General features: G+C 32.3%; 1 protein-coding gene and 1 long non-coding RNA gene across 2 annotated transcripts; one reads left to right on the top strand and one right to left on the bottom strand.

Annotated features, from left to right (window-relative positions):
• The first annotated feature begins 8,805 nt into the window (after positions 1-8,805).
• On the top strand, positions 8,806-10,011 carry LOC111375562. Its single transcript, XR_002699330.1, has 3 exons — positions 8,806-9,038; positions 9,130-9,420; positions 9,979-10,011. It is a non-coding gene; the product is annotated as an uncharacterized LOC111375562 (long non-coding RNA).
• Positions 10,012-10,031: 20 nt separating this feature from the next.
• Positions 10,032-11,780, bottom strand: LOC111375564 (protein NRT1/ PTR FAMILY 5.6-like). The gene is made up of 4 exons (XM_022998399.1): positions 11,433-11,780; positions 10,848-11,338; positions 10,110-10,760; positions 10,032-10,035 (listed from the first exon to the last, which is right to left on the bottom strand). The coding sequence occupies exons 1-4, from the start codon at positions 11,463-11,465 to the stop codon at positions 10,032-10,034; spliced, it is 1,179 nt and encodes a 392-aa protein (XP_022854167.1). The 5' UTR covers positions 11,466-11,780.
• Positions 11,781-11,997: the final 217 nt, after the last annotated feature.

Below are 11,997 nucleotides of genomic sequence, written 5' to 3'. Positions count from 1 at the left end.
TTGGCGCAAAAAAAAAAAAAAAAATATATATATATATATATATTAAAAAATAATATTTCCATGTACAGAACCAAACGGACAAGTATTGGCTAATGAGCCACCAAGGTCAAAATTCAAATTTAATGGAAGAGTCAGTCAATATTTGAGTTTTGGGAAGACTTGACTTTATAATTAGCCCTTGTTTGATTCCTATTAAATTATATTACATTACATTTTATTTTTCTTTTTTCTATTTTTAATCACACAATCTTTCATAAAATAATATTACACGTAAATCGAAAAATTTTCTTTTTTTTTCAAACACTCATTTTTTCAACAAAACACTGCCAAACAGGGGCTTAATTTAATGGACGAGTCAGTCAAAATTTGAGTTTTGGGAAGACGTGAATTTATAATTAAGCCTATGTTTGCCACAATTTTTTCAAAAATTCATTTTCAATTACATTCTCCATAAAAAAAATTTACACGAAATTTTTCCTTCTTTTTAACTACATAATCTCAAGAAAATAACTATTTAATATTTATATATAGGCTAAGTTGCCGTTTGACAACCATTATTTTAAAAAAATTTTGAATATTGATTTTTTCGAGAATATGTAATTCAAAAGTAAGAATTTTTTTTTAAATTTACATATAAAATATTTTATTGTAATTATGTAGTTGAAAATATGTATGAAAATTAAAGAGATTATAAATAATGACTATCAAACATAGGCTAAATTATATAATAATATTAAATATTTTTACAAATGTTCTACATGAGTTTTCATATTTTCTAAATTTTTTTGATGATATTTAACAAGTATCGCTCTTATTATCAAAGCAATGCTTCTCGCTTTATTAAATTCACATCCCTAGCAAGTCTAAAAAGTAGTACAAATTCTATAGTAATATCCGGTAGAGATCGCGTTATCTTGGGTATAATACATCAAGACTAAAGGATAAATTTCCTTTGACCGAGAGGCCTAAAATCTATTCGAAAGCTTTATTTAAGGATTATTGATAGAGGAGGACAATTTTTAAGTTTTGAATATGCTAACTAAGTGGTTTGACTATTGACAAAATCGATGAAAATAATCTATTTGGACGAATGACACTAATTTGCACAAAGTTAGGTTGAGGACATATTTGCGAATGACATGAAAGGTTGAGAACCGTTGGTGTTATTTACCCAAAAATAATGCTATCCAATAAAAGGATTAAAACTCGACACAATCCAAAACGACTCAAGCAATTTGGGAGGTGTCAGACGAATCTTCCAAAGAGCCTTTTTGTAAAAATAAAAAAATAATAAATAAAAAATAAAAAATAAAAAATAAAAAAATTAATGAAACAAATGATTACTTATAAAAAAAATAATAAATAAAAATTGGAGATTAGTATGACATTGGTGATCTTGTTGATTTTGACAGAATTATACTGATGCTGATTATCGACACATGTTCATTAAAAGTTACAAAAGACAATGTCGTCATTTAATATTGTCTAGAATCGTCGCGGTACTTCAATATATCTTTTTATTTTTTATCTTATAATAATTTTGATAGATAAATTATTTTTTGACTTTTATTTTGATACCAACGGAATTTTTTGTTGAATGAAGCTAATTGAACATCATTTTTGTACATCACGAATTACATTTCACGATGTATAAAAATCGAGGCCTGATTGATCTAATTGTTGTCAAAATTCAATGGAAAATTTGTACATTTTGAAGTGTAAACAAAGCTATTAACAGTTGTCAATATTCTGATTTTAGATCCGATTGGAGAATGGGTTATGCAAATTGAATAATTGGACCGGATCGAGGATCATAATACTCTATTAAATTTAATTATTAAAAACTATAAAATATAGATAAATGTCAATTTTTGAAATTAATTATTTAAAATATTAAGACTTACATAACACATCTAATATTTTTAATTATAAATTAAGTGTCAAACTAAAAATTAGCATAAAAATTTCAGCGTCGAACTGAAATTCAAAATCAAAATATACTTCCATTTCAATTTATTTTAAAAATCAAAAGTTAAATTGAAAATTATTGTTTGTGAAAAATTTATGACCATCATCGTGAATATATATACAGAGGATATAAATTAAAAAGGAAAATGCAAAGGATAATTATATTCATACCATAATTTTTATTTCTTGTGCCACATTTTAGAAGTACATAAAGTTCTTAATCTTTGTTCATTATAACATTTATGTTCCTAACTTTTTTTTATTGTCATTTTTATCCTCAAACTTTCATCAATGAACACATTTTCTATTTAATAATAGTTTTATGTCCAAGTGTTCATTGAAATGGTTTTAAACAACTTATTTTCTAATCATATTTTTAGAAAATTTGAAATGAGCGAAAAATATTTTTTGCCCATTTCACAACATGAAAATAAAATATTTTGAAATAGATCATCATAGAAAACAAGATGTAATAATAAATGGAATGTTGAAAATAAGAATTCGACTGAAAAAAGTTAAGAAAATAATTGCGACAATGAACGAAGATTGAAGTGTTTAATTGCAATTAAAATGTAATGTACCAAATAAAAATGTGATGACATTGTAACTATCCGATAAGTGGTGAAAATAAAATTGTTAAAAACTATGACGACCAGATGAACACCATCTGCGATTTTCTCAATAAGTGGTAGAAGCATTGAATAAAGGGAAAGATCTGAACGGATATAATTTGTATTGTTTATATCGATTAACTCGTCTCCATTTATTGCCTTTTTTTTTTATTTATTTTATTTGACATATTACTTTGCTATCAAGTATTAGTAAGATTCATGGTTGATAAATTAAATTTTCATTAATTTGTTGAGAACTTGTTTAGAGTACTTTGTATATATTATTACATGTATCTTATGCATTGCACATATTAGACACTTTTGAGTAGGTCTTGACCGCATATTTAAAATCAATTGTGCTACTTGTATAGGGTCTGTTGCACAAACCTTGTACAGGTACACACACATGGGGTCCACCCCCCATGTGAGATGCCCTGTACAGGGTCTGTTGCACAGACCCTGTGCAAGAGGCATTTTCCATTTAAAATTTGGGATGACAATCATTTGTATAGTGAAATGACTTTAAATATGGAAGACATTTAACTAGATTGACCTAAAGTTCTAGTACATTCATCTTAAAAGAAAAAGTTGATTGAGATTCAAAAATTAAGAAAAAAATTGAAAATATATGAAGAAGTGAGATTCATCTTACACTTTTCTTCGGAGACTATTTGACTCAAGCAATTATGCCTCGAAGGGTTATTCATAACCCAATATCCTATGGTCAACTGATTTGGAGTTATCAACCCAAAATTCGTTACATGGGTCATTTTAGCCGTTTAAAGGAGAAGAGATTGCACATAAGATATAAAAGAAAAATATATTGATAGGAGAGAAAAAAAGTTATACATTGAAAAATCAATATGAGATCTTTATTTAAAAGGTGCTAGTAACATTAGGTTTAACTTCATAATTTGAAGAATATATTCATTCACAATGATTTTTGCATGTCATTTCTCATTGATCTAAAGTTTTGAGACTTGCTTAAAGGAGTTTAATGACATCTTTTACACGTGTAACTTATACAATTTACAACATTTAGATTTAAAATAAGTTATGTGAAAAAGTTTACATTTTATGAAATATGCATGAATAAGTAAGCAAATAACTATTCATGATGATAAAATTGAAAAAAAAAAATGATCTCAAAATTGGAAAATTTCTATTCTCCTATCACAAGTTATTTAGTATTATTATTTTTTTTTTGAATTTTTGCATCATTTTACATATGCATAATTTGGTTATCACTTGCATTTTTTTTGTTATTTGTGACAAAAATGGGAGGAGGTGTGTATTTATTTCGTAGAGTTGATTATATAATTTAGGGGAATATTTTAAAAATTTGGGTTATCTGATTAATAGATGACTAAGGGGAGTCGTTTGATATATTTGTTAGAATTTTATTATTAATATAGTATTGTGTTATATTGCTATAAAATTCTATGGTTTATTTCTAAATTTATAATTCACATGATATTGCTTGCTTTGGTGTTACCCATGTTTTATTATGTTTTTTATTTAATTTAGTTAAATGCTTTTAATTTTATTAGCTTCCTCTTGCTTTTCATGTGATATTATGATTTTTGTGTTTCAGAAAATCTGTTAACCAAAAATTGAAGAAATTTTGGGAAATTAATTTTTTGGTAGTTTTGGATTTTAAATAAATATGATTTTGTCACGGAATGTCAAATGGGGAGATTTTAAAGCATATTTTATAATTAGCAATTTTCTAAGACAAAAATCATAATTTATTAGAGTTGCACTATGATTTAATTATATTGTAATCAAGGTCAAAATAGGTTTAAAATAGTCCAAGTTATGGTAAGTATATTGACAAAGTCCTAGAAGAAGTAAAAAAAATCTAAGAAGAAGATAAAGATTCTGACTTAAAGAATTTGATATCGAGATGGGCGGGATTTGAAAAAGGAATTGATCGTGATTTCGAACTTGTTTTTTGCACGACCCCTCTTAAGATAGATGAGATAGGAGATCCTATGCTTCGATTGAAGTGGGTCTATTGGGATCTAGAAATATTTTATGATGAACATACAGGAAAACCTTTCTTTGGATTTGCCTGGGACCTTAAAAAATGGAAAAATAGGAAAGACAAAAGCCCATTTGTTTTGGAAATTTAATTATGCCCCCTGACATCTATTCTCATTTTCGCTGGGCGGTAGCGCTTTAGATGCAGAAGTAGAATATGTGTCTCCTGCCTATTGCTAAATTGGCGCTCGAGAGATAGGCGTGCCGCTCGCCTAGTGCTAGCCTAGCACTCGAGCAACGATCGACATCTTGAAATCTCTATTTGCATAAAATACTGATTTTTTAATCCCTCTTCATTCCAAACATTTTTCCATAAATATTCTGAACCCCATGGACATCTCAAAGCGTGTTGAATCAGATTTATTCCATAGAAATCAATTCTTTGATGATCCAGGACATCCATTGATTCCAAAATTCAACCACCACCTATTACTTGATTCATAAATTCTTCTAAAACATATTTTGTTGATCAAGCCTTATGTTCCATACTAAACAACAAGATCAAAACACACAAGGTCTTTTGATCAAACACCAAACCACCTAGTCCACCAGAGATAAACGATATCGGGAGTTGGTGCAGAAACATGTAATCTAGAATGGCTAAGGTAATATACTAGAGGTATGGAGTTGGTGTGAGGAGCACGCAGTCCAGAAAGGTTAGTATGATATTCTAAAAGTCGAGATTTGGTGTAAGAAACATACAGTCTAGTGGGATCAAGGGTAACTACAGGAAAAGAAGGTTAGACGGGACTTTGGGTTAGTCAGGTTTGGACCATACTGTAATTTGTTTCGTTTATAGTGGACTAAATTGATGTGATAGATCAACATCTAGAAACAATTAAAAAGTGATTTGTTACTTTTAATTGCTACTTTTAATTCTGATGTGCACGCTCTAGGGTCTAAACATTATATAAATCGATTAGGTTAACTTTCAAAATGGACAACAATACACATGATTTAGTGATGTATGATTGGACAAGATTTTCTTCAATCAACTAATAAAAACTTCCACGCTCTCTTTTTAATATCTCATCCTGTGTAAAGAATTATATATCTCCTTATGTATAAATAGCATTATTCTTATTTTTTATAGTATTTGTAATTATGTGGTAGTCTAATATTGACATTCGAAATGGTAACTTTTAAAACCCAATTCGTCAATTGAAGACCTAGGTATCGTCACACGATGATCAGAGAGTCAAAATATTCAAAGAGGGATAGCAAACCCCCAAAAGTTCAAAGAAGGCCTATTTGTCGTCACCCAGTGATTTAACATCCTTCTTTTGACTTTTTGCACTAGTCCAAAGTTTTTATTTATGTCACGACGTATGGCTTTCCAAGCTTCAATCGTCCTGCTCATGAAATTTGAAAAGAGAGCTATTAAAATGGATAAATATAAAAATAGATGTGTTAAGAGTTTAAAAGAAAAGATGATGATGTGCATACACCAATCGAAAAGACATCTATTGGACGGGTGAGATTAAATCGACGGCAATCTAATGAACAATTCGAGTAGCAAGTAGTAAGTTAGATAAAAAGTTTCTATAGAATAGTTTGCAGTAGTCACAATTGGTTGATCGATAGTTTGAGATTTGAACAATGTTTCTTGAAAAGTGTCATCAAAATAAAGTGTGGTTACTAAGATAACGATTATTTATCAAAATGATGGATGGTTACAAGAATGGGTCAATCACTTTAAGGCCTTTGTTTGATTTTGATTATTTGAGAAATGTCTATGAATTAATTGTTTATTGTTTTTTTAGTCATTAATTTGTAGAATTAATCTACATGTTTTGAAATTTGATAAATAAAACTTATTTGCTAATTTCATTTGCTAGGTATCAGTGGTTTAAATTATTGGGTTTCGGTGTTTCTTATAAGGAAGCTGGCAAATGCACGAGTGAAATGTAAAGTATTAATTCTTATTTAATAATTTGTGTAAATTAAACCCTAGTTACCCTTTTAAAGTTGTAAAGAACTTAAATCTAGGGGAACCTTTGATACATCACAATCTTATAAAAACCAATTTAAACCAACTTAATCTAATAAATTTGATAAAATGTAAATTATTATGATGTTTCTACCCCCAACACCCACCCCCCCCCGTCCCCAAAAAAAGAAAGAAGGGAAAAAAAAAAACATTCAATTATAGTAAGTCCTCAACCAGATCTCTTTCTCCTCAAAATTTTCGTAGTTTCTCGACTTCAATGGGATGAGGTGGTGTAACAACATATTGATCATCATAGATATCCATAAATACATCAATTGCTCTGTAAAAAGCGCGAGCGATTAGAATGATGGACTCTAAAACCGAATAAAGACTTGAATTTTAGACTCCTAAGATTTTTTTAGATTTCTTGTAAGCTTTCACTTAGCCATTGATTTTGAACAGGTCCATCAAGATCAGGGAAAAACACCTCTGGATTTTCATGTCTAGTCACTATACAAGTTAACAATATCTCAATTTCAATTGAAGGATAGTTAATCAGACTTTTACGAGAATTTGAATTATTGAAGGATCTAAGTGAAAATAAGTTTAGAACCGATTAATATTTTGGGTCAAATAATTAACTATTGAGGGAATAAAAATTAATATGTCAATGTTGGGCTCGTATTGTACTTCGACTCAAGAAAAAGCTATCATGGACAAGCCGAACCCAAATTAAAGTTAACAAAAGGAAAACAAAATTTAATTGAATTTTACAGAATTAATTACCTTTGGTAATCCAAATACGGCCGATATCAATATGTTAAAAGAATTGGTTAACCATTTTTTTTATTAGAAACTAATCAATTAAACTCTTAATCGTAATAATATAATATCTTGTAAAACGAAACCATGCATGCCCAATGTCTTTGTGTTTCATGTCTCCTCTCTCTTAACTGTGTAGAAACTCAACCATTTTATAAACATTGATATATACCCAATGAAAATGAGAAAAATCACTAAAAAAGCGTCAACCCTTTTCCGTAAACAATAAGGAACCGAGAGTCGGAGAGGAGAAAAATAAAGAAATGGGAATTTTTCAAGCGTAATATTTTATCTTCTTTTAAGGTATATTTCAAGTTTTACAACTTTTAAATTGACATGCGAGTGATTAATTCTCTTTCTTTGTAATGTTCGCGTAATGAATTTCATAGACTACATTTGGACATTCGGGTCAAGATACGTAAATCCTTTGGAATAGACCTTCGGATCAATATATGAAAATCATTTAGAATTCGGGGTTTCTAAGAAATTCCTTGAACTATTGATTATTTGTAGTAGGACGTGGTCCAGAATCATCTCGTTTGGACATCAATTGAAGAAAAATTTCCAATCTTTTTAGAAAGGTCCTAAATGAATAATCATGAAATCTAACTCAATGAAATAAATTTCGTCCTCAAATTTGCATAACTCTTAAATATCTTCCTCACATGTAAAGATGGACTTTACCGACTCTCTAAATGAGCTCATTTCTTGGCGTCCTAATGACATGTTTGATGGATAAGTTCACATAGCTGTATGTCTGTGCAATTGTGAGATTACATGTCGTTCTTGTTCCGATTATCTTAATTGAGATTCAAGGCTCACATCGAACTCTTAGAAAAGTTTTCATAAGGCATCGGGAACAAAGTTGAAATTCAACATTGCATTTCACACTCTTATACATGAAAAGTCTGAGCAGACAATTTCAGACACAAAGCAATACAAAGGGAGAGAAATAAGTAATCACGACACGGTAGTAAACAAAATAGGGTCTGTGGGGATTGAGTCTTGCGGCCATTCTGATACCTTTTCATGATCAGTTCAATGGAGTATTATCATTGACCAATTTCACAAAACATCAAGATAGGTTCCTTCTCTGATTCGAGGGATCTGGTTCACAATCAAATAGTTTTTATATGGCGCAGTTATTTGTTCTTCTGCTTGTGTGCACCATCCAGCCTATTCTGAGCAGGGCCGGGGAAGGACTGCGCTCTCCTTTTGAAAACACTAAAATATGGAGGATTTTTGGTCGTCTGATCAGAGAAGGATCGCGATACCACAGATCCAATTCTGTCTTGTGCACCTTCTATGAGTGGCAGGCCCGGTCCTGGGGCGAGGCCAATGAGGCCTACGTCTCAGGCCCAAGACCTTAGGGAGCCTCATTTTTGGCCTTTTTTTTTTTTTTTTTTAATAAACTCAAGTTTAGCAGGCCCAAATGGCAAATGGCCAATCCAAAACTAATTATCCAACAACCCACAACAATCCATTTATCATTAAATCCCAACCCAACTTATATATCCATAATCCAAATCCAATATCCACGACAATCCATATCCATTTACCCAAAATCGTTGAATATCAAATACGCTGCTCTGTCGTCACTCGTCTCCATCGCTCCGACAGTCCGACTATCCACGACTTCGTCCGTCTCCACCGTCAGCCGTCAGGTCAGTCCATTCGACCATTCCCATTCAGTTTGGCCTCATTTTCATCATGTTCATTTGTCTTTAGATTGACCTCTTTCCCTTTGCCTTCTAGCCCTAGGGAAACAACACGGCAACACCCACCGGCCACTGGCCACACAGACAAAGTACCGGTTCTGGATATTGGGGATGGCGTAATAGGCTGTGAGACTATAGGGTGGGGACATTGTAATTTGTAAAGTGAACTACGGTCAGTGCGGTGAGGAGAAGAAGCAAAATATTGGATTGATTGTATGTGGATTGGACTGCGGTAGTGTGAATTTCTAGAGGAAAGATTCAAATTTGGGGTATCCATACGGTCTTGATTGAGTCTGTTTTATGATCTGTAGAGTTTCTGCTCATCCGGGTATCTACCAAATTTTTACTGTCTTCTTCTGGCTCATGCTCTTTAGCATATGGATTTGAATCACAATTTCATGTCTAGTTTTTCAACTGAAAACGTTAGTACATAGATTCCAGAGTAAGAAGTGTTTAATTAATTATCTCAAGAAAGGGTAATAAATGAAACCTGTTGAGAGAATCTGAGAATGCATAAGCCAGAGACTTTTGACCATGATTTGAAGCAGCTTCATTTCTGGCTTTCATGATTGTTTCGAGTTCTTCAACTATGTCGCAAGAAAGATTAAACGGGTTCGCTACGTTATCAATAGAGAAAGAAATTGTTGAACAGCTAAATTATTCAGATTTGATTGAAGTTTTTGCCTCTAAAATAGTAAGACGAATAATATTTAACTAATGGTTTCAAACATTGTTGGTTTTGATAGTTTATAATATAAATCTTTTCTTTAATATATTTAGTTGTTGTTTTAATGTTAGTTTTTAATAATGGGTCGCATAATATATCGTTGAATTTTGCATTTACGTTGATTTCGCCAAGGGGCCTAATTTACAAACTTTGCCTCAGGCGCCGAGAATCACAAGACCGGCTCTGAATTGAGTGGTTCAGGTGAAAATTGATCATCTCCGTACCAATACGCAACCAACCAATAGATAAGTAAGTTAACAAAACTTAGAAGTGTCAGCATCGCATAATACTTGTCCAAACGGCTTGAATCTATATCATGCCCAAACCATCTACTGAAAATGAGGATAAAAATTATGCTCAGAAACTTTCCGATGCCTATCACACATTCTCCAAATGGTGTTTTGTAGTTCCTTAGAGATTTAGAAACCTGAGAACAAAAGAAATTTTGAAGCCCACCTACCGAAAGTCCTTCCATAACTCCCAAGAAGATAAATTGTGGAGTTAGGCTAAAAATATCCATATGTATACTTGGCTCACTGTATATCTTGACCAAATACAGCCAGTGAACTGCATTTTTCCAAGCAAATACGCAACAAATGACAGAAAATGCCATTCCAATACCGATTCGCACCTGCATTATGAGTTGTTTGTCCATTTCACTACCAATTTTTCGAATTAAAATGTCGCATAGATATTCAATTGCAATGCTTGTGACTGTTACTAATATATTGAAAAAAGTAATAGGGAAATTTTTATTTAGGTTGCGAGCTTGTTGGAAAAAGAAGGTGCTTCCTGTCGCATAAACCAGACTGTATGTAAGGAAAGTTGTCCACATAGGAACCATCCCTAATAAAAATTTCACTTCCTTCACTTGTGCAACTGTGCAATTCTTGTCTGGCCTATTTTCCTCTTCAATCACAATGGGAGCTTTGTCTAACCACCTGTCGTTTAACAAACAAAATGCAGTGCAGTTTCAGTAAATAAAATCAGTAATCTCGTAAAGTCAGAAACTGAGTGAAGAGACATACCTCAACCATGAAATGCTACGCTCAATATGCGTAACACCTTTATAATTTTGGAAGAGCTGCTCTGGAGTAGTTGCATAGAGAAGATTTCTTTTTAGTATTGCTGTTTTGATAACAAATAGAACATCAGAGATGGCGCTGCCTGTTGGTGGATTGCATTCGGAAAATTTTGCACCTAACCAGAACCACGAGTATGCAACCATCATTGAAATTGCTGAGATCACAGAAAGCAGCGTCAATGAACTCGGGAAAAAAGCAGCAGCAATAGCACCCAAGATGGATGCAGAGCGCCACCAGGCATTGCTACGGCTATGTTGTCGTTCTTTATCCTCTTCTGTGGTTGGGATATCCTTCGCCAAGAATTGATCATCAAGAAACGCTTTCAAGGATACCCCTTTTGCAGCTTTTGCCAGAGTTATTAGCACCAGTGCCAAGTAGAACGTTCGAATATCTCTACTTCCGTGCCTAGCCGCATTCCAGAGGAGCACCAATCCCTGCAGTTGATTGATTTAGAAAATCTTTGAATAAGACATTTGAGAGTAAAAAATGGTGGTGGGTTTAACGATAATGTCTCATTACAAAACTCACAATGATGTAAGATATGGTGGAGTAAACCACCATTTTGAAGCGGACCAGATAGACATCCGATGCAAAAGCAAATAAAATTTGCAGAACTGCCGCGGTTCCTTCTTGTAAATTGACAGCTTTAGCCGATTTTGGTATGTCCCATACACCTGGGAGATGAGTGATCAGTATATCTACCAGTGCCTTCTCTACGAAACTGTGGACATAAATGAGGCCTGTAGAAATTTAAGCCAAGTGTTAGAAGTTAGGAAATAATCAAAATCAGCATAATTATTCTTAGTTTACCAAATATAAACAATGCTTCCTTCGAGAAAACAACGTAGTAACTGAGCTTCTTCAAACACCACTTGATTATCCTCATAATGATTCCACCGCTACAATGGTATATAGTCAGTCTGTTTCTTCTCGAAAATTAAGTCATTTATATAGGCTCAACTTCTTGTACTAAGCAACTACCAGCAACTTCCAAGAAGTTTCGGGGTTTGGAGAATCTCAAAAATTAGCCGTGGGTCCGGTTTGAGGAATATAGTCAATATATAATTTTGACATTGGTGATCTAGTTGATTAG

This window comes from Olea europaea, unplaced genomic scaffold (genome assembly GCF_002742605.1).
Source record: "Olea europaea var. sylvestris unplaced genomic scaffold, O_europaea_v1 scaffold139, whole genome shotgun sequence".
In the NCBI taxonomy this organism is placed as follows: Eukaryota; Viridiplantae; Streptophyta; class Magnoliopsida; order Lamiales; family Oleaceae; genus Olea; species Olea europaea.
Note: the sequence above shows the minus strand (reverse complement) of the source record. Positions and strands in the feature narration are given on the sequence as shown.